This window comes from Caretta caretta, chromosome 25, assembly GCF_965140235.1.
Source record: "Caretta caretta isolate rCarCar2 chromosome 25, rCarCar1.hap1, whole genome shotgun sequence".
Taxonomy (NCBI): domain Eukaryota; kingdom Metazoa; phylum Chordata; order Testudines; family Cheloniidae; genus Caretta; species Caretta caretta.
In genome coordinates, this window is record NC_134230.1 from 8,675,406 (window position 1) to 8,702,667 (window position 27,262).

At 46.7% G+C, this 27,262-nt stretch overlaps 1 protein-coding gene across 4 annotated transcripts in view; it reads right to left on the minus strand.

The window, feature by feature from the left end:
* Positions 1-631: 631 nt before the first annotated feature.
* REXO1 (RNA exonuclease 1 homolog) overlaps positions 632-27,262 on the minus strand; it is a 79,163-nt gene continuing 52,532 nt past the window's right edge. For 3 of the 4 annotated variants that reach the window (XM_048831010.2, XM_048831013.2, XM_048831011.2), the window contains exons 9-16: positions 26,160-26,297; positions 22,856-22,969; positions 20,576-20,649; positions 10,765-10,875; positions 9,774-9,889; positions 8,611-8,749; positions 5,820-5,940; positions 632-4,383 (exon numbers count right to left, since the gene is read on the minus strand). In XM_048831010.2, coding sequence (XP_048686967.2) covers positions 4,295-4,383; positions 5,820-5,940; positions 8,611-8,749; positions 9,774-9,889; positions 10,765-10,875; positions 20,576-20,649; positions 22,856-22,969; positions 26,160-26,297 — 902 coding nt within the window. In that variant the 3' untranslated portion in view covers positions 632-4,294. Of the gene's footprint in view, positions 4,384-5,819; positions 5,941-5,973; positions 6,281-8,610; positions 8,750-9,773; positions 9,890-10,764; positions 10,876-20,575; positions 20,650-22,855; positions 22,970-26,159; positions 26,298-27,262 lie in introns of those variants that run through there. The other variant, XM_048831012.2, reaches the window with a different exon arrangement.

Here is a 27,262-nt window from a genome sequence, read left to right on the forward strand (position 1 = left end):
TTTGCATGGGGCTGAAAGGACACTGTTTGCAATGTACTTTGCAACCACTGTGAGATGACAGGTGCCAGGCATGGTGTGTAAAATGCTGCACTATTACAGATGCAGTGCACAGGGGTAGCAATAGGCGAGCCCTGGTCTAGCAGATAAAGCAGGGCACGGGTACAAGGAGATCCTTGTTCTCATCCAGCTGGTGACCTGGGGCAAGTCTCTCTGTACTTCTGCTTTAGCTCAAGCTCTTTGGGGCAGAGGAAGTTGATGACTTGGGGGGAGGGATAGCTCGGTGGCTTGAGCATTAGCTTCCTAAACCCATGGTTGTGAGTTCAATCCTTGAGGGGGCCATTTAGGGACCTGGGCCACAAATTGGGGATTGGTCCTGCTTTGAGCAGGGGGTTGGACTAGATGACCTCCTGAGGTCCCTTCCAACCCTGATATTCTATGAATATACAGTGGTGCCAACCATCTGATCTGGATCGACTCCAGGGATGCTCCACAGGAAAAGCTCTGTGAGCAATGGGTTGGGCATCTCCCACCCATGGCACTGAACTGACACAAGAACACAGCAACGCCAGAGGAACAGTTCCGTTTCGGGAGCACATACCATCCGTGAGCCCCAGAGCTAGCAGCCCACATGTTTATTCAACACCTTTTTATTAAAAATTATTACAAAAAAGGAACAGGTTACCATGTTTATATACAGTCCAAAAATCTACCCACTTTGCTGTTACAGTGTCCAATGCGCTTCAAAGAAAGCATTACTGAAAGGGGGCAGCCCCCCCATGCCAGCTGGTTACCTGCAGCAGCATCTAGAGTATGCCACGTTTCCGGGCTGGGGGGGCGGGGGGGAAGAGTAGAAAAAACAGGCGGTGAGGAGGAGATAGAATTAGTAAGAATACAGTTAACAAGAGGCCTGATTTTAATCAGCACAGTGATGACTGGCACCCCATAGCTGCTTCCTGAAATGGGACAGAGTGGGAGGAAGGAAAGAGGGACTGCAAAATATATAAAGCAACGTGGAATATTCCAAGCCCCTTTAACTAACACAGCCAGAAACCTCATTTTAGACTGTTGTCCGGTATGGGCTACTTTACAACTGAAGCCCATCATGGTGGATTGAAAATTGAAGGGGGAATGGAAGGACAGCCAGCATTTCCGCTGCTGGAAACCTGGCATTAAATGCCTCTTGCAACAGGCAAGAGGAATCCATCCTCTAGCCCTTAACGAGGGCAGCTCATCCAATTAGATGTGCCTCCTACCCCTCCTCTCACCCCCCACCCCACCCCCCATTGCTACATAGGCCCACACAAACGTTGTGCAGCAGGCCCGCTGGAGCAGAATAGCTGGGGAATCACCCCTTGTGCCATTCGCCCTCACGGGATGGCATCCACTGAGGGGTGGTGATATCCTCTACCCAGGCCACTTCTGCTCTGGAACAACGGCACTTGGGCCTTTCTGGGGGAAAGCAGCCGGGGTGGGCGCGAACAAAAAGCAGAGGTGTGCCAGCCTAAAGGAAAAGCTGACTAGAAAGACGTCCTGAAGGCAAGAACCTGCCTTGAATACCGCACTGCTCTGAGCTTTATTGCTAAACAATGCGGTTCCTGGCAGTAACAGGGGGGCTGGGATGCTCGCCTCTTTCTATAGCCAGAGGAACAGAACCAGACTGGTAACAGTCCGCAGTGGCAATCCAGCAGAGAAGCTCATTAGCAGTAAAGATGGTGTAACCTCTAAGCTGTAGCTCCCACCTCTGGTGGGGAGAGGGGAGGAGCAGAGAAACCCATTTCTCCCCAGTAAACTTCCTCCACGTCCCCACCCACAGCGCAAAAGACAGTAATAATGGGGGATTTTAATTGAGTTTTCTATTTTTATAGCCACTCATTTCCTGGAGCATTTCCTGTGCTGAGGGAGGGGCTGGGACACAGCGTGTTAGAGAGAGGGGAGATGGGCAAAGTGGACTGGCTGAGCCACTTGGGGATGGATCTTCAGAGAAAGTGGCTCAAGACCCATTAACCCTGCTTCCAACCACAAACAGCCAGGAAGGGCAGGAAAGTGATGGAGCCTCTGGCTGATGGCTTTGCTCGTGATTGCAGGTTTCTAAGGGCAATGCTGCAAATGAAGAACCATCGTCCCCCCAACCAACCCCCAAATCCAAGCAAGCACATGGGGAAGATATGGTGAATATGGTGGTGGAGGCTGTCGTTCCAGGGAACCAGCAAGGTTATATAGTCTGTAGTGAGGTTATAATCTATGAACGGTAACTGAAGCTAAAATAGAGAGAGAGAGACTTTACGTGGGGGGAAAATATATCTCCCAATGGAACACAATGTATTGGTGGCAAGTTACTCCTTGAGACAGAGTTCATCTGTCGTATTCAGCCAGCCACTTTATAAAGGGAACAATGCAGCAGGATGTACTGTAGTAATGCCAGTCCCACACATCAGCCTGAGCACCCTCCCGCCCCATGCACAAGGTACTACGGACTCCAGGGAGCAGACAATCTGCCGGGGAAGGCCCGGTGTGGTCAGCACTAGGGGAAGAGGGTGTGAATTATTCACTTTAGAACATAGCGCCTGGCGCCGCAGAGGCCTGGAACAAACGGACGGCAGCTAGTGGAAGCAATTTTCAGTTCTGGTCGCTGTGTGTTTGCTGATGGAGGCGGCGTTAGCAAGGCAGCGTTCTGCCCTTCTAAAGGCCAGAGACGGCTGGGCTCAGCTGCTGCGCCGATCTCAGCTCAGACAAGATTCTGAGCCAATGACCATTTCTCACTCTCTCTGAGCCCTGAATGCAAAGGGACTAGGAAAAGGGGTGCCATGAATATGGTACATTTAATGTCAAGTCATCAAAGCCCTTGCTATTCCTGTGCGCTACTGGTTTAGAGTTACTATTCATAAATAAACATTTATACTGAGAGAGTATAGAAACGGGGGGGGGGGGGGGTTCTGTAAAGGAGGAGAGAGAGGAAGAGAGTGAACTGGGGGATTTTTTTTTTTAAAAAAACCCCAATTTCCATGAAAACCAGTTTAAAAAGTCCTATTTTCACCTATTGCTTTGATCTTGCTAAGTCAGCCCCCCACTAAAGGGATCAGTCTGCAGGGACCCCTGAACATTTTCCTGTGCAGTAACAGCCAGTGCTACCACCACCCAGCTCCTGTTGACAATCCTTGAGCCTTGCTTCTGACAAACACAATGGAGATGCTCTGGCAGCTGAAGGCGTGACCCTAGAGGGAGCCAGCTCCTGCCACCCTGCTGTCACCCAGAGGATGCAATGAGGAGCACTTGCTGGATGCCACAACCTAGCCAGCCAGAGTGTAAATCAGGCCCTTTAACACCACCTGCCCCCTCAACAAGTTAGTAAATCTAAGTTCCTCCTGTCCTTGACAGCTGTAAGTTGCTCTATGGCTTCAGAGCCTTCCTCACAGTCCTGGCTACCTTCCTGCCCTATCACTGAAACTGACTGCAGCAGCAGGTGGTTATGGCTTCCTAGCTGTCCATGGAGCATAAGACACTTCTGGCTTCTTCACCTATTGCCACCCAGGATCTACAGAGCCCTGCACTTGTTCAGAAGGATCTGGGCACAGCAACTGTGCGAGTCTGCTGAAAGTCATCATCATTCCTCCTCCTCCTCTTCTGCCCAGTGTGGCTGTTTCTATTCGCTGCCTTTCAGGGGCATGCCATACTCCCTTGCAGTGGGTTCTTGCTACAATCCCTTCTTGGTGACCCAATTCTCGACCCACCAGCCTTTCTGCAATTCACATGCCAGGTACCAAACGTTTCCCGTTTCACACCCTTCTTACCCAACTTTTCTGTCTGTTTCTCACTGTCCAGCCACTGGGGACAGCTGTTTGCTTCAGAAGACAGAGGCAGATGCTGTGCAACCCTTCAAATCTAAATCAGAAATAAAAAAGAGTTGTCTACCTTTAGCTTCACAGAAAAGATCATTTCAGATGTATCCAATGTGCCTCTGAACACTTCTCCTAGAGAATAAAGAGCCTCTCTCTGGCTTTACTACTCAAAGCAGCCTTGCCATGCCTACAAGGCAACTACTGCATCCCAGAGCATCTCTCTGGTGGAGCCGAGAGGATCTCAGAGCCACGACCCGGCCACGTGACCATTGCCAGCTGAGAGCCTGTACCCTGTAGCTGCGCCAGCAGCAGACTCTACGTTCCATAGATACCAGCGAGTGCATAGGGGGATCTGGAATATGGCATGCTGCTGGGTACAGGTGAGCAGTGTTACTCGGAGTATTTATTACACTGCTTCAAAGAGGCGGAGGAGGAACAGGAGAGAGAACGAGCGCAAGTCATCGTTTCACTTTAGCATCTTCTTTGATCTTCCAGATCATCAGCTCCATGCAAGCGCTGGCGTCCTCGCTGGAGTCATGACCTTCCACTGGGGACAAGAGACACAAGTGCCACAGTTAGCCACAGCCTGACAGAAGGGACAGGCATCCTAGGCCCGGCTTCTGGGCACAGATTCTAGAGAACATGAGAGTTCCAGGTTCTGTTGGAAGGTGGGGGGACTAACTCAGACACTTAATTGGGAGCTAGTGGCCTCGAAAGCCCCTGCAGTAACATCAGGATCAGCGCTCTAGTTGCACAGGGGGTGGCCAGATTCCATGGTTCAAACAGAGAAACTATGTTGTCGAGTGACAGCTGTTCTGCACAGAGCGGAGAGGAGCAACTCTGCACTGCATGCCGTGCTGGGCACCTCATTTCAGAGGAAGACCTCAGAACGATCTCCTGGGGGAGTCTAGAGCAAAATGCAGCAGACAGTTACGCTCTTCAGGGGAAACTCTGAGCTGACAGATGCCAGCGGGAGTTTCACATACCCGAGAGCAGGGCAGAAGTACTGGGGTATGTTATGTGGCTCACGCAGCTGAATTCCCCTTACATCTCAGCACCACCATCAGCTCACTAGACCCCTCTGCACAAGGAGAAGGCAACCGCTGACACTTGCCTTACAGAAACAGACACCTCAGAGAAGGAGAGCGCCCTGGAGCCTGCGCCCTCCCCATCAGAATGACCTGACTTTGGCATCAGAACTAGGCTCAGATTAAGGCATTCTGAGCCTGACAAAAATGGAGGAGTGGGAAGGATAGTTTAGGACCACATCTCACTCCTGGCTCCTCAATTCTCCCCTGCCTGAAAGATCAAAAGAGAACTCTGAAAAACTTCCTGCTGCTCCGCCCTGCAAGGTTATTTATGTAGAGCTGAAAACATACAGAGTGCTTAACAACAGCCAGGCCAGAGAGCAAGATCCCTGCCCACAGGAATTTGCAGTCTAGAGGCCCAGGTGGTTCCCGTGCAGTTAGACAGAGACGCGTGAACACGACTCACTAGCAGGCTTGCAACGTGGGTTTTCAGAAGCGGTTTGGAGGAGAGGCGCTGCTGTGCTTTAGTCAGTAGGCTGTCTCAGTGTGAATGGGGACATGACTTGCAGCTTCGAGACACAGGGAACAAAGAGGAAGGGTGGCTCAGGAGACGTGGGATTGAGTCCCAGCCCTGCTATAGACTGCCACGGGCAGGTCACTTTCTCTCTCTCTGCCTTGGTTCCCATCTGTAATGAGGGGACAATAATGCTTCCTTTCTCCCACCCTTTATATTACCTTGTAAGAGTGAAAGGTGGCTGGGGCAAGGGCTGTCTGACTAGGAGTTTGCACAGCACCTAGTACAGTGAGGCCCCAATCTGAGCTATGCAGAGACAGCTTGGTGGTGCACACGTGGTGGTAAGGGCAGACGGTGAGACAGGAGTGGAGGGACCTCACACTGTAGGTGGAATTAGATGGGAAAGCAGCGTTCCCGTTTTCCCCGTCTCTGAAGTCTCACCATTGTCCTGGATGATGCGCTTGAGGTAGTCGGCCATCAGCGTCCGGAGTGCTCGTTTGTAAGGCAAACCCAGCCGGTGGGGAAAAACGACTGCAGTATCCACCACTGTGCTATGGATAAGCTGCAGGGGGGGGGAAAAAGAGGGTGGTTTCTTTTTCCCTCCTCAGAACAGTCAGTGCATTAACTGAGATTAATCACACACCCCAGGTAAGACCTTGATCACCCTCAGGTGCCACCTCCACAGCGCTCCCACCAAACCAGTTCCGTGGGCGGCTCTGGCTGAGCTGAACCGAAGCGTCCTGAGCAGCACCTTCTGCCAGCCAGAACGCCTGCCGGCCAACGCACCAACTCCCCTCCACAGGCAAAGCTGCTTATATCCACGTCTCAACTCCGCCATTAAAACTCCTCCAAGTCTTTTCACAGCTCGTTACACAGTCAGAGCAGCTCCTTGAGATGGGTCCCTTTAAACAGAATGAGCTGTGCTTTGGAACATACTTGGATTTAAGCCATTACCCGCCACACCTCTGCACAAGCAGACTCTTGCCTCTTTTAGAGACAGGTCCATTGGTTTCTAAGCTCTGGCTGGGGCTTTGGAAGGGAATCACTTATGAGAGTTTCAAATTAGCTTGAATGGTTCTGTTCCTGCTCTATCTGCAGATGGATTTAAAGAGGGCTGGATAATCTGATCGCGTGTGTTGTTTGTAGTTAATGTAGGATGAGACAGGGCGAGCAGATCTTATGGGCAGGGCACAAGCAAATCACTGCAAAGGCCAGGAAGGAACTTCCTGCCACTCACATACATAACAGGGGCAAAGAGTTCACTTGTCTCTAGTATCAAGCATTGATCAGAGCTGGAGTCAGGATAATGGCTAGACAGTGGGTGAGTGGTTCAATCCAGCATGACAGAGCCCATGTGCTTTTGAAACAGTACGTGCTCAAGTTTGCTCTGCACTAGAGAGCTCATACATTAATTCTCTGTGCTGGCCAGAGGAGTGTTTAACAGGGGCTATGAAGAAGCCAGGGTGAGAGAGAGGTTAAGTATCATAAGGACTGGATTTAAGAATGGGGTGCTTGAAGTACAGCCCTGAGACGGAGGTAAATTTGTACATCTGGCCAGCGAGGGCAATTCCGGGAGGGCTCTCTTCTTTAGGTTTATGATTCATGACACAGGATGACTTGAACAGCACTTTGACTCTTCAGCCGCCCATCTGCCCCTTACTTTGTCTAGGCACTTGCTAATGTTGCGTGACAACTTGCAACTTACTCGTTAATCGTTTCATAGCTGAGCTATGGAAATGCTTTAGAACAGCTGCAGTTTAATGGAAACAACCTGCCGCGCTCTTTGAAGTGTAAAACTGCCAAACATTATGGATAATCTCCTCTATAGCACAGTCAAGTTTGGCATCAGCCCAAGCAGAATAATTACTTATGTAGATCAGAGAGACTGAGGAAACGGGATAAGACAGCTTTAAATATAAAACTGAAATGCTATTGCTATTTGAAGCTTGCTGTGGCCATTATTGGGATGTCTTCTTTACTGCCAGAGCCTTTAGAGATTATGACTTTGCACTGCACTGCCTGTAAAGCTTTGCTAGATTGCTTTTGGGTTCATTCTCTTGGCAGTTTCTGTGATGCTAAGAGAAAATAATGACTTTAAGAAGCCAACACAGTCATCTTGTGCTGATGAGACTGTAAATGATTTTTTATTGTGATTACTGATACTTTGAGATCCTGGAAAGGAGGGTGCTATAGAAAGGCATGAGTGCAGGAAACTTCCCAACACCCCCATGAGTTAGTGACTATTACCCCTTTATCAAATAGGGCTACATGGATAAAGGATGGTCTTGTGATTTGTGGGCTTGAACCAAGAGTCGATCTGCCAGACTTCCCTTGACCTTGGGGGAGTCACTTAGTTTCTCTGTGTTTCCATTTCTGTACAGTGGGGCAATGGCCCTGCCCTGCCCCACAAGAGAGTGGTGAGGATAAAAGACTGAGGAGCTCAGATGCTATGGTGATGAAGACCAGAGAAGCACCTTAGGGTTTGTCTATACACGAAATGCTACAGCATCACTGCCTATCCGTCGGCATAGGTAACCCACCTCCCCGAGAGGCAGCAGCTCGGTCAACAGGAGAATTCTTCCATCGACCTAGCCCTGTCTACACTGAGGGTTAGGGCAGTTTAACTACACTGCTCAGGATGTGGATTTTTCACACCCCTGAGCGACACAGTTAAGACGACTTAATTTGCTAGCACAGACCTGGCCCCAGATAGACAGAACGGTTAAAATGATTTGATCAAGGTTACACATCAAGTCAGTGGCAAACCTGGGGCTAGAATCCAGGAGTCCTAGTAGCCATCCTCTCCCTCCCACCCAAAACTCTTAAAAAATTCATGTGAACACAGTCTTGGTTTCAGGAGACAGTTTGACAGGCCAGCCCATCTCTGGGGTAGGGTCCTTTACAGGCCTCCAGGGGTAAGAGAGGGGTTCTCTTTCCACAGCTCACTCAATCCCTGACCGCACTGCTGAGCGCATCAACAAGGGAACCGTCTGGGCCGCTGGGGATGGTGTTTCTCCTAGGTACAGATCACTAGTGACTTGAAACATGGCTTGTGCCCCTACGCAACCGATTGAGCGGCAGCCTCCAACGGCTCAGGGAAGGATCTACAGTGATCTTTCGCTCTCATGAAGGTGAACTCTTACTGCATTACAAAAGGAACAGACCAGGCATGTAACAGGGACGCAGTAAACACAGATTAAAGAACAGGAAGGGAGGAGACAGGGTTTGTTACCTTTAGTGCAAATAAATCACTTTCCAAGCTGTGTCCTATCAAAATCGTGTCTGTGCTGAACATGTTTAATAGAACAGCTTGCACGTCTCGCAGGGTGATGCTCGCGTTCGCCAGGTCCTCCTCCGTCACACCTGAAAACCTGCAGTGCAACAGCAACAGGGGACTTCTTAGTGGGGCTGAACCATCCACGTCCTAGCAACCCCCACACATCTGGGGCAACAAAAACTTCCCAATCTCAAAGTTCTCAAGAATAAGCTTTCAGCCAAGTGATCCAGACCATTGAGACTTGGCGCACGACATGGTGACAGAGGCACGTTTTGGCACCCGCCCCCATTACTGTTTAAGGCTGCAGTTCTGGTGCGGAGGTCCTGGTCTTCGTGGTAATTGTGAATCACATCTGTGAAGCTCACAGTGGCAGCTCCTTTGCCCTCGGGGCCTTGCAACTTGTCCCATGTGATCACTGGGCCACTCGGGTTTGGTGTATCCGCCCCTCCATAAAAGGAGATGGGCAGGCGGATGCACCAAACCTGAGTGACGTTGCGACCTCATGGGCCAGGTGCTGCCCCGCAGGACAGCAGCCACTGCAGCAGGGTGAGCCCACTCTCCACACCCTTTCAGGACCCCTGCTCCTCCGCTTTCCATGACACACCCTTGGTTTTCCCACACCTCTGCCATGAAATGCAGTAAAAATTTTGTGGATAAAATCACAGCTTTACTCATGTTTTCTGGGCCACTTCAGCACAGCTGCTGGTCTGTTACAACAACGTGATCCACTGAAATCAGGGCTTCACCTGAGTGGCAGCCACAATACTCAGCATAGCAGGTAAGTGGCTGGGCTTGAGGGGAAGTCCCCATGCCCTCTGTACGAGAGGAAAAGCAGCCACAAATGAGCTTTGCAATTCCAAATTCTAATCATAAGCCACATGCTGCAGAGGCAGCGAACTCAGCTGCTGGGGAGGAACGGCTGGAGGGGACTTGAGAAATGCCTTGTCATCACTTCTCGAGCCAGCTAAAGAGTGGTGCTGCTGACAGGCTAAGAGAGGGGAGCTATGCCAAGATATCAGTGTTGGGCTGCTGAAGTCATTTATTATTAAAAACTCTCTTTCTCCAGAAAGCAGAGTTGGCTCTGGCCATACTCCAGCCAGGGGAGGGGCTGCTCTTACCTGGTGTTGTAGTCCACCACTTTGTTGTCAGGTTTGACAAAGGTGTCATAGACCACTTTCAGGTCAGAGTTGATCACCGTTACTCTTGTCAGCTCCAGTCCTTGCTTGGTGTAACACTGTCAACCGCAAACAAGCAAAGAGAGCTGGTCTTAGCATGGTGTTTGCAGTCCAGATCTCAGTATTTACGTGCCACCCCATTCACATTAGCACCAGCGTCTCCTGCATTACGACGCTGCGCGGCCGGCTAGCAGACATTGGCTAACACTGCTATTTTTCAAGAGAAATTTATCGTCTTAAGTATGAACAGCAGCTGATCAATTAAAAAATACATCTCCCACTAACCCCCAGAATGTGCTATGACATCATATAGCCAGATAATCACGTGGTCTGCCAAAGGAAAAAAAGAAGAGTCTTATTTGATGCTAAATATGGCAGGTGAAGGAGAAGAATCTAGGAGTTGTATATGTACACCACAGCATGGCCTATAGACAGGCAGGTCTACAGTACATGATCTCTGGAGCACAGCATGGGGGGGAGAATCAGTTATTCAGACAGCAAGGTAACCTTCTGGTATAAATATTAATAAGAGTTCCACAAAGAGGCTATCTACAATTTATAATCCACTTTTTAAAATAACTTGATACGCAGTGATCCTGAACAGGCTTGCTCTTAATAAACCGTATCAAAAGGATGCTCATAAGCACTGGATTAGATCGTCCTGATCAGTTACATCCTGAGCCCTGGCTCCTCTTGCAAATGGATGAGAATGTACCGTTCCCATTGCTGATGGATAAGACTCCCACTCAGAGAGTAACTGTTGAAGAGCATGCTGCATCTCAAGTGCGGCTTTTCTTCTTCTGGGAGACTGACAGGAGGAAAGAGATCTCTATAGGAGAGCGCTGCAGAAAGCTGCCCTGTTCCACCCCAAGCACTAGCCCTATTTCATGTATATGTTCCCCTTTCAGTTAGGATTCTGCTCCCGGATACTCACCATTTCACAGTCTAAAGCATAGATTCCTGGATAGCCATCGGTAGTAGGCAGTTTCTCAAAAGTTTTCACAAAACCCTCAAGGTTCTCCTTCCGACCATCTTGGACATGTTGCTTTAAAAAGAAAACCACACAAACTTGTAAGAGAAGAGCAAGTCCCTGAAATCCCATCACAAGCCAGACAAGACTCAGAACTAACTTTCCAACAGATCAAATCTCAGACTGAAATAAGAAAATTTCTTTACGTTTCCAACAATTACAAATGAAGAATACAATTGGCTGGCAAAAGGTTCCAACCGAGCAGGTACCTTGTAGAAAGGCAACAATTACACTGCAGCCAGCGATTATATAAGCGTACAGGAAAACATTTTATAAAGCAACAATCAGTGCTGTTATACTACAATACACAAGGCTGAAGGCTTGTGGGCAGCAACAGATCGGAAAAATGCAGGTATTCTGCCGTCTCACGCCACATGGTGATCCACTGCTTCCGATAACTTTACCATGGATAGCAAACCTGGCCACATACAACCAGAATCTCACCTCCACATGTTTCAGAGTAACAGCCGTGTTAGACTGTATTCGCAAAAAGAAAAGGAGTACTTGGGGCACCTTAGAGACTAACCAATTTATTTGAGCATAAGCTTTCGTGAGCTACAGCTCACTTCATCAGATGCATACTGTGGAAAGTGTAGAAGATCTTTTTATATACACACAAAGCATGAAAAAATACCTCCTCCCACCCCACTCTCCTGCTGGTAATAGCTTATCTAAAGTGACCACTCTTCTTACAATGTGTATGATAATCAAGGTGGGCCATTTCCAGCACAAATCCAGGGTTTAACAAGAACGTCTGGGGGAGAGGGGGGGAGTGTAGGAAAAAACAAGGGGAAATAGGTTACCTTGCATAATGACTTAGCCCAGTCTCTATTCAAGCCTAAGTTAATTGTATCCAATTTGCAAATGAATTCTAATTCAACAGTTTCTCGCTGGAGTCTGGATTTGAAGTTTTTTTGCTGTAATATAGCAACTTTCATGTCTGTAATCGTGTGACCAGAGAGATTGAAGTGTTCTCCGACTGGTTTATGAATGTTATAATTCTTGACATCTGATTTGTGTCCATTTATTCTTTTACGTAGAGACTGTCTAGTTTGACCAATGTACATGGCAGAGGGGCATTGCTGGCACATGATGGCATATATCACATTGGTGGATGTGCAGGTGAACGAGTCTCTGATAGTGTGGCTGATGTTATTAGGCCCTGTGATGGTGTCCCCTGAATAGATATGTGGGCACAGTTGGCAATGGGCTTTGTTGCAAGGATAGGTTCCTGGGTTAGTGGTTCTGTTGTGTGGTATGTGGTTGCTGATGAGTATTTGCTTCAGGTTGGGGGGCTGTCTGTAGGCAAGGACTGGCCTGTCTCCCAAGATTTGTGAGAGTGTTGGGTCATCCCTCAGGATAGGTTGTAGGTCCTTAATAATGCGTTGGAGGGGTTTTAGTTGGGGCTGAAGGTGACGGCTAGTGGCGTTCTGTTATTTTCTTTGTTAGATCTGTCCTGTAGTAGGTGACTTCTGGGAACTCTTCTGGCTCTGTCAATCTGTTTCTTCACTTCCGCAGGTGGGTATTGTAGTTGTAAGAATGCTTGACAGAGATCTTGTAGGTGTTTGTCTCTGTCTGAGGGGTTGGAGCAAATGCGGTTGTATCGCAGAGCTTGGCGGTAGACGATGGATCGTGTGGTGTGGTCAGGGTGAAAGCTGGAGGCATGTAGGTAGGAATAGCAGTCAGTAAGTTTCCGGGGGTGGTGTTTATGTGACCATCGTTTATTAGCACTGTAGTGTCCAGGAAGTGGATCTCTTGTGTGGACTGGACCAGGCTGAGGTTGATGGTGGGATGGAAATTGTTGAAATCATGGTGGAATTCCTCAAGGGCTTCTTTTCCATGGGTGCAGATGATGAAGATGTCATCAATATAGCGCAAGTAGAGTAGGGGCGTTAGGGGACGAGAGCTGAGGAAGCGTTGTTCTAAGTCAGCCATAAAAATGTTGGCATACTGTGGGGCCATGCGGGTACCCATAGCAGTGCTGCTGATCTGAAGGTATACATTGTCCCCAAATGTAAAACAGTTATGGGTAAGGACAAAGTCACAAAGTTCAGCCACCAGGTTAGCCGTGACATTATCGGGGATAGTGTTCTTGACGGCCTGTAGTCCATCTTTGTGTGGAATGTTGGTGTAGAGGGCTTCTACATCCATAGTGGCCAGGATGGTGTTATCAGGAAGATGACCGATGGATTGTAGTTTCCTCAGGAAGTCAGTGGTGTCTCGAAGGTAGCTGGGAGTGCTGGTAGCATAGGCCTGAGGAGGGAGTCTACAAAGCCAGACAATCCTGCTGTCAGGGTGCCAATGCCTGAGATGATGGGGCACCCAGGGTTTCCAGGTTTATGGATCTTGGGTAGTAGATAGAATATCCCAGGTCGGGGTTCCAGGGGTGTGTCTGTGCGGATTTGATCTTGTGCTTTTTCAGGGAGTTTCTTGAGCAAATGCTGTAGTTTCTTTTGGTAACTCTCAGTGGGATCAGAGGGTAATGGCTTGTAGAAAGTGGTGTTGGAGAGCTGCCGAGCAGCCTCTTGTTCATATTCCGACCTATTCATGACGATAACAGCACCTCCTTTGTCAGCCTTTTCGATTATGATGTCAGAGTTGTTTCTGAGGCTGTGGATGGCATTGTGTTCCGCACAGCTGAGGTTATGGGGCAAGTGATGCTGCTTTTCCACAATTTCAGCCCGTGCATGTCGGCGGAAGCACTCTATGTAGAAGTCCAGTCTGCTGTTTCGACCTTCAGGAGGAGTCCAACTAGAATCCTTCTTTTTGTAGTGTTGGTAGGGAGGTCTTTGTGGATTAGTATGTTGTTCAGAGGTATGTTGGAAATATTCCTTGAGTCGGAGAAGTCGAAAATAGGATTCTAGGTCACCACAGAACTGTATCATGTTCGTGGGGGTGGAGGGGCAGAAGGAGAGGCCCCGAGATAGGACAGCTGCTTCTGCTGGGCTGAGAGTATAGTTGGATAGGTTAACAATATTGCTGGGTGGGCTGAGGGAACCATTGCTGTGGCCCCTTGTGGCATGTAGTAGTGCCTTGCATAATGACAGGTTTCAGAGTAGCAGCCGTGTTAGTCTGTATTCGCAAAAAGAAAAGGAGTACTTGGGGCACCTTAGAGACTAACCAATTTATTTGAGCATAAGCTTTCGTGAGCTACAGCTCACTTCATCGGATGCATACTGTGGAAAGTGTAGAAGATCTTTTTATATACACACAAAGCATGAAAAAATACCTCCTCCCACCCCACTCTCCGGCTGATAATAGCTTATCTAAAGTGATCACTCTCCTTACAATGTGTATGATAATAAAGTTGGGCCATTTCCAGCACAAATCCAGGTTTTCTCACCCCCCCCACCCCCGACGTTCTTGTTAAACCCTGGATTTGTGCTGGAAATGGCCCACCTTGATTATCATACACATTGTAAGGAGAGTGATCACTTTAGATAAGCTATTATCAGCCGGAGAGTGGGGTGGGAGGAGGTATTTTTTCATGCTTTGTGTGTATATAAAAAGATCTTCTACACTTTCCACAGTATGCATCCGACGAAGTGAGCTGTAGCTCACGAAAGCTTATGCTCAAATAAATTGGTTAGTCTCTAAGGTGCCACAAGTCCTCCTTTTCTTTTCACCTCCACATGGATCCAGAAGTTCTGGCATCACATCCGTAGCTCATGTTTGAGAGACAACTTACACATTCTGGAACAGGTATTAAATGAGGAGGAAATGCTAATAAATAACATTCGCTCTTTCTACTTAAAGAAAAAAAATGTTGCCAGGAAATTCCATAGTGAGCTTCTCATACTGAACCACTCCAGCTTCAGGCTCTTAGATCATCCCTAGAATCTGTTCTATGGCATCATATCCCTATCTTGTATGGCTACCTATTCTCTATCTTCTCGATTTAAAGCTATACATAACATATAAAGAGCCAATGAGAGCAGCATTCCAGGTATAAGGGAGTGCAAAGAAATCAAGATACTGCACTCAGTCAGTGCAAAGAAGTTACCTTACTTCAAAACCAGGCCATTGCAGACAAACAGACAAAAACACTGACCACATGAAAAGCGAGGAGCTACTACCTTCCATTTATATTCTGGGCCTTATAAGTAAATTTCCAAAGTGTTAAATTATTGTCCCATTATGAAGCAATAACATTATTCTGAACTAAAGCTCTAAGATCAAGGAGTTTTAGCCCAGAATACAGTTATTACTGAGCTAGCAGGAAACACCCTCAAATTATATTGACATGAACATAAGAACGGCCATACTGAGTCAGACCAACTGTCCATCTAGCCCAGTCCTGTTCTTTACTATAGTTTCAGCTAGTTTGCCTGGTACCGAAGTCAGGCTTACTGGCCTGTAATTGCCGAGATCACCTCTGGAGCCCTTTTTAAAAACTGGCGTCACATTAGCTATCCTCCAGTCATTTGGTACAGAAGAGGATTTAAATGACAGGTTACACAAAGTTACACGTTCTGCAATTTCACATTTGAGTTCCTTCAGAACTCTTGGGGGAATCCCATCTGGTCCTGGTGACTTCTTACTGTTTAGTTTATCAATTTGTTCCCAAACCTCCTCTCATCACACCTCAATCTGCAACAGTTCCTCTGATTTGTCACCTAAAAAGAATGACTCAGGTTTGGGAATCTCCCTCACATCCTCAGCCGTGAAGACCGATGCAAAGAATTCATTTAGTTTCTCCGCAATGGCCTTATCGTCCTTGAGCGCTCCTTTAGCATCTCGACCACCCAATGACCCTGCGGGTTGTTTAGCGACTTCCTGCTTCCGACGGACTTACAAAAAATTTTTGCTACTACTTTGAGTCTTTGGCCGGCTGCTCTTCAAATTCTTTTTTGGTCTCCTCATTACATTTTAACACTTTGTTTGCCAGAGTTTATGCTCCTTTCTATTTTCCTCACTGGGATTTAACTTCCACTTTTTAAAGGATGCCTTTTTGTCTCTCGCTGCTTCTTTTACTTTGTTGTTTAGCCACAGTGGCACTTTTTTAGTTCTCTTACCATGTGTTTTAATTTGGGGTCTACATTTAAGTTGAGCCTCTATTATGGCGTCTTTAAAAAGTTTCCATGCAGCTTGCAGGGATTTCACTTTTGGCGCTGTACCTTTTAATTTCTGTTTAACTGACTTCCTCATTTTTGTACTGTCCCCCTTTCTAAAATTAAATGCTACAGTGTTGGGCTGCTGTGGTGTTTTCCCAGCCACAGAAATGTTAACTTTAATTATATTATGGTCACTATTACCAAGTCGTCCAGCTATATTCACCTCTTGGACCAGATCCTGTGCTGTACTTAGGACTAAATCAAGAATTGCCTTTCCTCGTATGCATTCCAGGACTAGCTGCTCCAAAAAGCAGTCATTTAAGGTGTCAAGAAACTATCTCTGCATCCTGTCCTGAGGTGATCAGAAATATCAGATATGTACCGAATCAATATGGGGACAGATGAAATCCCGCATTATTATGGAGTGTTTTATTTTTATAGCCTCTCTAATCTCCCTGAGCATTTCACAGTCACTATCACCATCCTGGTCAGGTGGTCTGTAATATATCCCTATTGCTATATTCTTCTTATTAGAGCATGGAATTACTATCCATAGGGATTCAATGGTACCGTTTGGTTCATTTAAGATTTTTACTTCATTTGATTCTAAGCTTTCTTTCACATATAGTGCCACTCCCCCACCAGTACGACCTGTTCTGTCCTTCCGATATATTTTGTGCCCTGGTATTACTGTGTCCCGTTGATTATCCTCTTTCCACCAAGTTTCTGTGATGCCTATCATATCAATATCCTCATTTAATATGAGGCACTATAGTTTACTCATCTTATTTAGACTTCTAGCATTTGTATATAAGCATTTTAAAAACTTGTCACTTTTTAGCTGTCTGCCATTACATGATGCAATTGAATGGGCCTCTTTCATTTGACTGTTTCTCATCAGATCCTACCTATATTTTATCATCTTCCATCCTCTCCTCCTTACTAGGACATACACAATCACCATTAATAGATCCTCCCCTAAGGGATGTCTCTGTCCAAGCCATGTGCTTTTCCTGTTGGCTTTCCCCCAGCCCTTAGCTTAAAAACTGCTCTATGACCTTTTTCAATTTTAAGTGCCAGCAATCTGGTTCCATTTTGGGTTAGGTGGAGCCCAGCCTTCCTGTAGAGGCTCCCCCTTTCCCAAAAGTTTCCCCAGTTCCTAATCAATCTAAAGCCCTCCTCCCTACACCATTGTCTCATCCACGCACTGAGACCCTGCAGTTCTGCCTGTCTAAGTGGCCCTGCGCGTGGAACTGGAAGCATTTCAGAAAATGCTACCATGGAAGTCCTGGACTTCAAACTCTGACCTAGCAGCCTAAATTTGGCCTCCAGGACCTCTCTCCTATCCTTCCCTATGTCATTAGTACCTACATGTACCCCGACCACTGGCTCCGCCCCAGCAGTACACATAAATCTAGATGTCTCGAAAGATCTGCAACCTTCGCCCCAGGCAGGCAAGTCACCGAGCGGTTCTCCCGATCATTGCAAACCCAGCTATTTATGTTTCTAATGATCAAATCCCACATAACTATTACCTGTCTCTTCCTAATAACTGGAGTTCCCTCCCCCGGAGAGGTATACTCCGTGCGAAAGGATACCATGACATCATCTGGAAGCATGGTCCCAACTATGGGATCGTTTCCCTCTGCTCCAGTTGGATGTTCTCTTTCCCTTTCATCCTCTTCAACAGCACAGAGGCTGTCAGACTGGGGGTGGGACCTTTCTACTGCGTCCCGGAAAATCTAATCTATGTTCTTTCTATTCTCAGTTGGCTTCTATAGTTCACTAGGCTCTGCCTGGCTACCACCCTCAACTCTCCAGCTACATGCCCACAACCAACATGGCTGCCTTAGTACCTCATCTCCTCCATACACCAACACACCTCACTTGTCTCCAGCTCCTCGTTGTCCCATGAGGAATTAAATTACATCTGGCACTAGGTTTGGTGACTGTGCACAGAGAGATTAGAAGTCAAGGTGGCTGCATAGATGAAGAGATCCAAAGGCAGTAGGTTAATCAAAGCAGATGTTTAAGAGGAACCCAATAAAAGCAGAGAGAGTTACATGTTTGCATAAACAGGTGATTACTGCAAATCAGATGTGCTCACATGTAGGAAACTGCACAAATGGGAATGAACTATGCAGCTGTGCATCAGTGACTGTACAGCAGCCCCACATTGCCAAAATTTCTCCTCTATATCGGTTTCTTCAAAGCCAACACTATTCCTGTGTAGCTTGACCATTTCCATGCAGTCAACGGCCAGACCTGCCAGCACTGCATCTGTGCACACATATCAGGTTTATTTTGCTAAGAAATGGGAGGATGCAGATAATTACAAAGACTAGTCATTGGATATCAAGTGGGTTTTCTCTCCCTCAACTATGGCTGTAATATAACTGGGGTCAGTAAAATAACCTAACAGATTTGCTGGGACCACTGATAGCTAATGGCTGTCTAACTGTCTTTTCCCCACACCATCTGGGAGTTTACTGACCCATGCTCTCTTACCTGCAGTTTTTAGATGGTGAGGAGAACCAGCCCTCAGCAGTTACTGTGAAGTACAGCAGTTCCAGATGCACATTGATAGGAAAGCTAAAGTCATCTGTGCAGCTACAATCTGCCATCTGCTGTTAGGTTTGCTAATTGCAATGCAGCTCAAGGCCTGCGCATCTCAAGTATGTTTGGCAGGAAAAGATGTAGAAATTTCACTGGGAGAAGAACAGCCAAATATCCCATTCACTTATATAGCGCCTTGGCCACAGCTATTTGTTGCTTACAATGCCTGCCTTCGGAGCTGCTGAGAAGAGCTCACTTCCCTCTCCTTCCAAACACGCACATTCTACTTTCCCTCATCACACACATGCTTGGGGTTACTGATATTGGCTCTGTCGTCAAGGGATGCTGTGAAAACTCACCCACTTTGATTGGAAAACAGAAAAGAGAGGATTGTTGTGTAGCAATAGAACAGCAGCAACCAGGAGATGGCGGTTGTAGGAGGATGCCTCAACCCCAGAAAGCCCTGCAGCAGGCTTCATGGAATAAGAGGCTACTAAGGTGATTGAATATTTCTTGAAAGGCTGTGAAGTTTTATGGCTTCAGGTGGCCTCAAACATCAGTACAGAAGCCTTCAGAGAAGTCACGTTTCTATAACGTCTTGTCAATGTCTTCTGACTTCCCCCCACTGTATTTTTCCTTAGATCACTGTCAGATATAACTGATTATTAAAAACCATTGTTTCTTTTCTACTATTTGAGTAATAAAAAATGAGAGAGAACAAAAGCCTAGTAAATTTAGTCTGTGCCCTGAGGGCCGGGGCAGGATAATTCTGTACAGTACACACCCCTGAAGCCTTTTCTGTTTTGCAAAACCTTGAGTTTTACAGCTGCCCTCGTACTTCATGGCATCAACTATGGCTGCCTTTTGTTTGTTTCTCCTTTGCAAGCACTAGTATCAGGTTAACAGGATGCACAGAGCTCTCCAGTCATTACTTTATCATTGCTGCAGGGCCAGCCAAGGGCCTCAAAAACAGGGCGGGAGAAAATGAGGTCTATTGCTACAGATTTTTAAAGACATGGGGCATATCAGACATTTTGAAGTTGATTAAATTTGGGGCCCAACAAAACTCGATAAGCCCCTTCTGTGTTCCCTCTTGCTTTGTTCTAGACCACGTTTCTTTGTCTGGAAAGAAAATATCTAGCAACAAGAGAGTACAGAGAAGCCAGTGAAGCATGTGATTGAGAAACAGCTCAGCAGACCCAACAGGAGGAGCTGATGGGACAGAGGTGCTCGCTTTAGACAGTCATTCATTCCCAAGACTTGTCCTATGCCAGGGGTAGGATTCCAGTTATAAGTTGCACATAGAAAGAGAGGCACCTTTTACAAACTAAGCATTTGGGAGCAATGCTCTGCTCTCTGGAGCAAGAGACCAGAGCTTGATTCCTGAGCTGGTTTCTTACCCACTTGGATTTCAGGTGCTAGAATCACTTTCGGTTACTGTGCCCCCAAGATTTGAGCAGCATTTATGGGTTCCAAAAGCACTCTCCCATCCAGTATTTTCCCAGAGAGGGGGAAAGTGTTGAGCACTGGTATGGAGGAGGACAGAACAAACCAGGGTAAGGAAGGTGCCCTGTAGAGGGCAGAAACCCCATACTCCCCACGCACAAAACAAGAGTGGCTTTTATAAGCGTGGGAGGAAGGGAACGCCAAGCGAAAAGCTGTGTGAGAGACATTAGTTCTGTCTAGGCTGCTTTGTGCCACCTAGTTGTTTCCAAGCATCAGTAATAGCAGTGACTGTACTTGTAGTTCGAGGGCACCAACCTTCTCAGCCTCCCTTTCACTAGAGCTCTAACACACCCTAAAAGCAGACCAGGTCTGGACTCCCTGAGGATGTCATGCCTGGGGGTTTGCCTGGAATCATTCAGTCAAATTCCAGGCAGAAACCCCTCCCTTGCCACATGATTCTCTTAAAGAAGATTTCCAACCTCTTAATCGCAGAGAACGTGGAATACATAATCGCGGAGAACGTGGAATACATAATCGCGGAGAACGTGGAATACATAATCGCTTTCCACAAAGAAGCCGGTGAGTCTTTTGAAAGCACACACAAGACAGTAAGCGACAAATCATCAGGGTCATGGAGAGGAAAAAAAAGCACAACTTACTTTGGCCACCTGGCATCCCGGTGAACCCACAGCTCCTGAACAGCAGCTGTAGTGTGTTTCCCAGCCCCCCGGCACTGAAATGGCAAGAGACAAGGGTCAGACATCAGAGACAGCAAGGAACCTTGTCTGCTAAAGGGTACATCTACTTGGCAGACATGTGCTAGATCTGCTTGAGCTAGTGCCTAAAAAGAAAGGTGTGGCCACAGTGGCACGGACGGCAGTTAAGGGAAGCCACCTAAGTACAATCCCACCTGAGTCCCTGGGCATGTGCTGGGATGTCTACCCCGAGGCGCTGCCGTGACCACGCTGCTACTTTGAGGCACGACTGGAGCCGAACTAGAGCGTTCATGTCTACCTGAGCTGGGCATTAGGCCTCCTAGCTGCTGTGTAGACACAACGCTTTCAGGATCACTTGCTAAAATTTCTAGAGCAGTGAAAGGAAAAGATTGAGGAGTAAAGTCCCCAAACCTAGAGGGGTCAAATCTTCCCCTCCCAGTCAATCCGAACCAAGTTCAGCAGGAGGGTGCCAGCTTTGTTGTGGATCTGGTTAGAAAACAGGCTTGCGAAACAGAGGTATGAATGATGAAGATTCTGTGTGCAAAGGTATATTTTGAAAGCTACGGCAAAGATTCAAATTAGGAAGGCCTCTCTCTGGGAAAGAAGTCAATTGAAAGCACTGTGCTCTTTGGGGCAGTGACCACTACTCTGTATTGTTCACATAGCGCCTTATAAACAAGGACCGTGACTGGGGCCTCAAGAAGCTACTGTAACAATAATAAGACTAAAAGCAAAGGAGTACTTGTGGCACCTTAGAGACTAACCAATTTATTTGAGTATAAGCTTTTGTGAGCTACGGCTCACTTCATCCGATGCAGCCGATGAAGTGAGCTGTAGCTCACGAAAGCTCATGCTCAAATAAATTGGTTAGTCTCTAAGGTGCCACAAGTACTCCTTTTCTTTTTGCGAATACAGACTAACACGGCTGTTACTCTGAAACCTAACAATAAGACTGGTTCAATAGATACAATTAATCCATCGGGGACCAGCATTATTTCTTAATAGGTCTTACTTCCACCCATCGGTTCTCCTTCCGACAGTTACTCATTCTGGAGATAGTTTTATCTCTAGACCTGGCTAGTGCATCCTTCTGCCATACACTGCCCCTCACCTGCCTTCTAGAAAGGAAACTAGCTTAAAGGCAGTACCCCATGCACAATAATGATCAGCTTGTTGATAGAGCGAGTCAGCTCTGCCCCCACCAGTACATGCCTTTGCATACATACAGTACATGCCTTTGCACTGACTCCAAATAAATTATAATCATGTTTAGAGTTGGCCTGACCTATTTTGAAAGCCCACAAGACATTATCCTAAAAGGACAATGGGTTTAATAAAGGAAGATATAAGATCTAGGGAGGTGGGGGAGGGGAGAGAATTACCATAGGGCAATACAAAATCATAGAAATGTAGGACTGGAAAGGACCTCGAGAGGTCATCAAGTCCAGTCCCCTGCACTGAGCCATGATTAAGTATTATCTACACCTTTCCGAACAGATGTTTGTCAAACTGGTTCTTAAAAACCTCCAATGATACCTAGGGAGTTTGTGGAAATTTGTTCTGGTGTTTAACTACCCTGACAGTTAAGAAGTTTTTCCTAATGTCCAACCTAAATCTTCCTTGCTGCAATTTAACCACACTGGTGACGAAGAAAAACAATTCATCACCCTCCTCTTTATAACAACCTTTTACATACTTGAAGACTGTTAATCAAGTCCCTCCATAGGTTTCTCTTCTCCGGACTAATCAAACCCAATTTTTTCAATCTTTCCTCATAGGTCATGATTTCTAGACCTTTAATCACTGTTCTTGGTCTCCTCTGGACTTTCTCTAATTTGTCCACATCTTTGCCAAAGTGTGGTGCCCAGAACTGGACGCAGTACTCCAGCTGAAGCCCTATCAGTGCTGAGTGGAAGAAGTAGTTCTTTAAATTAAATCTTTGCTACAGCTGCAACGTTACATTTCATGGATCACACCACCACCTGCTAACATCGTGTTTTGCCAAGTCCACTCTTTTGTAAAGTGTCGCACCACCAAGTGGCAAAATTACATACTGACAATTTCCAGCTACAGTGCACAACTTTGGTGAAACCCACAGGAAACAAAAAAATGACAAAGCACAAAAACAAATTGGCTTTTGGATTCAAGTTTAACAACAGGTCAGATGTTAAATGGCAAAGTACAGCTAATGTTTTGCTGACACCTTCATCAAAGAGACCTTACCTCGCTGCTTGCGTAGCCTTCCCCAGTGGTGGAGACACTCCTCTTTGCGAATGCAGTTTCCAGATGCGGAGACCATGTATTCAGTACCACAGCGGCAGCAAACCCTGCATGAAGCTTTAAAACAAGGGCAGTTAGCTCACTGGAAAGTCTACATTTCAGCCAGTTTAAACAGGGCAATCAGTAAGTTAAACTTGTTACTATTTCCAATGTCAAAAAGAAACAGGAGACAGTTTTGCCTAGTGTTTAGAGCAGGGACAACTGGGAATGAGGCTGCCAGAATTCATATGCCCCATCAAAGACTCAGGAGGTGACCGTGTGAAATTCAGTCTCTAGAGCTCAGTTTGCCCATTTATAAAATGGGTATAGTGCCACTTACGTACCAACTTAGAGATGTTAATGCGGCTTAATGTTTGTTAATTGTTTTGCACTCTCAGTTCTGGCCTAGTACACACACATCCTGTGTATTCTGAGATAGCTATACAACCACAATAACTTAGGAAATATCCTGAACACGGAAATACAGGGTTAGAGGGAAAATATATTTTTTATATATATATATATATATATATATACACACACACACACACACACACACACACACACGTACAACATGGCTAAGCCAACTTTGCCGTTGAAACGTTAGCTGATTTTCCTGAATCTTGCATGCTGGAATTTTCAACCTTAACGCTGCATTAATGTTTAGGTTTTGCATTTCATTTCCCTGATTTCACAAAAAAAGAAAAAATGTAAACATGAAAAATGTCGTTTTAGTACCATGGCCTGTGTTCAGATGGCCATAAGCATTTATGGGCACTCAAAACCAAAGCATGTGCCAAACACTCCAAGCCACTTTAGAAACTGCATAGCACAAAGATGGAGAAAGGTATTAACAGCACATGTGAACATCATGATTCTGAAGTTCCTAAAACTTTATGAATATTGAACCAATTTTCTTCAAACTCAGCTTGCATTCTTTCCTCATCGCAAACTGTAAAACAAGCCTTGTTTGAATCTTCTAAGTAACAGGTGTTTGAAAGCACAAAGTCTCCAATTAGAATATACAGGGAAAAATGAGTAATTCTCCCAGCCTGGTCTCATCAGTCCAGAGGGGGTCAAACTTATAAAAAAATAAATTAATCTTGGACTGAGACTAAGTATTGTAAATTTCAGCTCAAGAGGAACTTGAAAAAGTTAAAAACAACTAAAAAGGGTGCAGAGGAGAGAAAAGGTTTAGAATCGAAACTGGAACACAGTCTTAACTGTTGCATTTCCTACTAAAAATGCGGTAACACTTTTGCAGGCATAGGGAAATGCAGCTCCCTCTGGGGTCAAACATGACACTAACAGCACACCACAAACGAACACCAGAATAGAACTTTTCAAGGTATTTAGGATAAGTACAACGTGAATTTTACCATTTGGAACTCGGCCCAAATCCCTGGAATACTACCCCTGCTCGTTCCAAAAATGTACCATAGGATCGTTAATGACCACAAGTGATAAAAAAATCAGTTTTGTGCATCACCTGAAAGGAAGAATGCCCCAAAACAAAGTGCTGGGTGATTTTCTGTTGTGCTTTCTACATTGTTCACTATTAAAAGACTACAAGGGAGATTCCAAAACCAAAAAGTTGATAGCAGGACCTCTAACCTCAATACAACAATTCCTTGCACTCTAGTCTGAACAATTTTCCCAAAAGCACCATATCATTTTAGCTAACAGGTCTGTACAGCCTTTGTGTCCTTCTTATCTACTTTATATTTTCACTCAATAGGTTGTAACAACATAATGATGTATGTTTCTAATGGCTTAAGTTACTGACAGCATCAAAACCAAAGTTCCCAATACACCTGCAAGAAGCTGCAGAGACACACTAGGTACTATGAACTCTGGACTATGTGAGGGTAGGTGATCGGTTAGCTCAGAAGATAAAGCATTTAACAAATACAGTTCCTGATAGCATTAAAGCCAGATAACTTCAATGCAGGATGCAACAGTATTCACAGCACAAAAGTGGATGCAAGGTGTTAAATGGATGAACACTTAACATGCTTTAGCCAGCTATCCCTCCATAACCAAATGACTGACTCCACTGAACAAGATTCCTCAAGTCCCTTTTTTGCACTTATAAATTCTGATAATGCATTTATATTTTTCACTTTGGCCTGACATTTTACTCAATCTATAGGACTCTGGTCTCCTCTTAGTTTAAAAAGAGGAAGTTTAATTCCTCTGAATGAACACCATTTTTCAGAAAATCAGATCCACTGCTTATTAAAGGGCCTTTAAAATTATGTGTAGTGGCACCCCCAAGTGGCAGAATTGGCACTATTCTCAATCATGCTGCAGTGTTATTGGGGACCCAATCAGACACCTCCTGCTGTTTATTAAACCACCATAGCAGTTCATGGGAGCTTCAGTCCTAGGTCTCCCTCAATTCCCTTGGACATGAACTTAGTTTTTAGTGCCCGCATGGAAACCCGTAAGGCAGCTCCATGAAAGGCTCTTTGTGAAACAATTTTGTCATTTGCCTTCCTCAGGGACGGCCTGCTAGCCCTGGGATAGTCTGAATTCCAAGCAGAGATGCTCACTATTTCTGGAGAGCGTGAAGTAGATAGGCAGTTCAGGGGACCTGCGGGACGAGAGGAAGGACAAGTGGGAACTCAGTTACAATGTGCTCCACCCTAATGCGGAGGTCTAGATACTTGTTCCCAAAAGCACAGAGCCTTTGCTGCCCTGAGGATTGACAGAACACCAGCCAAAGCTGGATGTCGAATCAGACACCTACATACGCTCGCCTCTGAGGAGCTCACACACTTTTTTTTTTTTTTTTGAGGTTTATAACCCAGTCGTGCTCCACGACGCAGCAGGGAACAAGTGACTGCAATCCTGGCCATTTCCTCTGCGGACGTGAGAGTCAGCTGGCTTAGGAAGGGATACCAAAAGATTCTTGCCGCTGACAGCAGCTAGAACCACCATACAAGGCATAGGAGGCTGCGGTGAGGCCAAAAGACATATGCCCTGCAGTGAAAATGGTTCTCGAGGCCATGAAACCTTAGGAACCTCTGGTTCATCAGAAAGATAGTCATTTGCAGCCAGCCTTATCTTCAGTATGAAGGGGCAGCCTGCAAAAACGCTGGGTCCCAGCATTCAAAGCTCTATCCTGATGGAAGTGAATGACCACATGCTGGGATCTGCAGTGACCTCAGGCTGCACCTGCGAGGGTGGCTGCAGGCGGCATGGGGCGTACAGGCGGTACTTTGGCTAACAAGCCTTGCTGGCCACAATAGCTAGCGGAGCTTACAGTCACTGGTTTTCTTCTCTTCCACAGTGAAAACGACAGCACGGCCGGCTTTCTCTGGATGTGGCATTGGGTAACCATTTTCCTTCAACTGCTCGTCCGTCAGGAGATACTCCTTCAGTCTTCTGTGCAAAGCAGCTCCTAGGTATCAAAGGAAATGCTGATGTCGCAACACGGAAGCAACAGGAATACCAATCATCTTCTACGCAGCCACCGTGCTACTCACCACATCTCACACAGAGAGTCCCACTGTCTCAAACTTGCTTCTACATCTTCTGTTCAGTATTTAAGCAATTCTAAGTCAAGGAAAATAGACTCCAAGGCAACACTGGGCACATACATACAGGACCTGATTTGTAGAGTTGTTCAGCAACTAATTTTAGGCACCTATGTCTCAAAATTTTGACTCAGAACTGTTAAGGCATTCCAAAATGGAATTCCTCTGAAAGGTCAGACTTCAGAACATCTCAGTGGCTAGAGCAGAGGTGGGCAAACTACGGCCCGCGGGACCGTCCTGCCTGGCCCCGGAGCTCCTGGCTGGGGAGGCTAGCCCCCGGCCCCTCCCATGCTGTTCCCCCTCCCCAGCAGCCTCAGCGCACCGCGTCACCAGCGCAGAAGGGGGCTGCACTGCGGGGCCAGGGGAGAGCAGGAAAGGAGGCTCACCTGCAGGCTCAGGGAGCAGGCGGGCGGTGCAGGTGGCGGGAGTGCAGCGAACGCAGGCGGAGGACTGGAGGAGTACCAGTCAGCCGCACAGCCGGCCAGAGAGAAGCGGCGCTTTGAAGGGGAAACCGCCACTTCTCTCTGGCTGCCCCTGCTCCTCTTGAGTCCTCCGCCCATGTTCCCAGGGCCGCATTCTGAAAAGGGCTTTAGAGAGGGGGATTGGATAGGGAGTGGGGTCAGTCAGGGGACAAGGAGTAGAGGGGGTTGGATGGGTCGGGGGTTCTGAGGGGGGCAGTCAGGGGGTGGGAAGTGGGAGGGGGCGGATAGGGTTAGGGTTTGGGGAGGCACAGTCTTCCCTACTCAGCCCTCCATACAGTTTTGGAACCCCAATGTGGCCCTCAAGCCAAAAAGTTTGCCCACCCCTGGGCTAGACTGTACACTTGGGA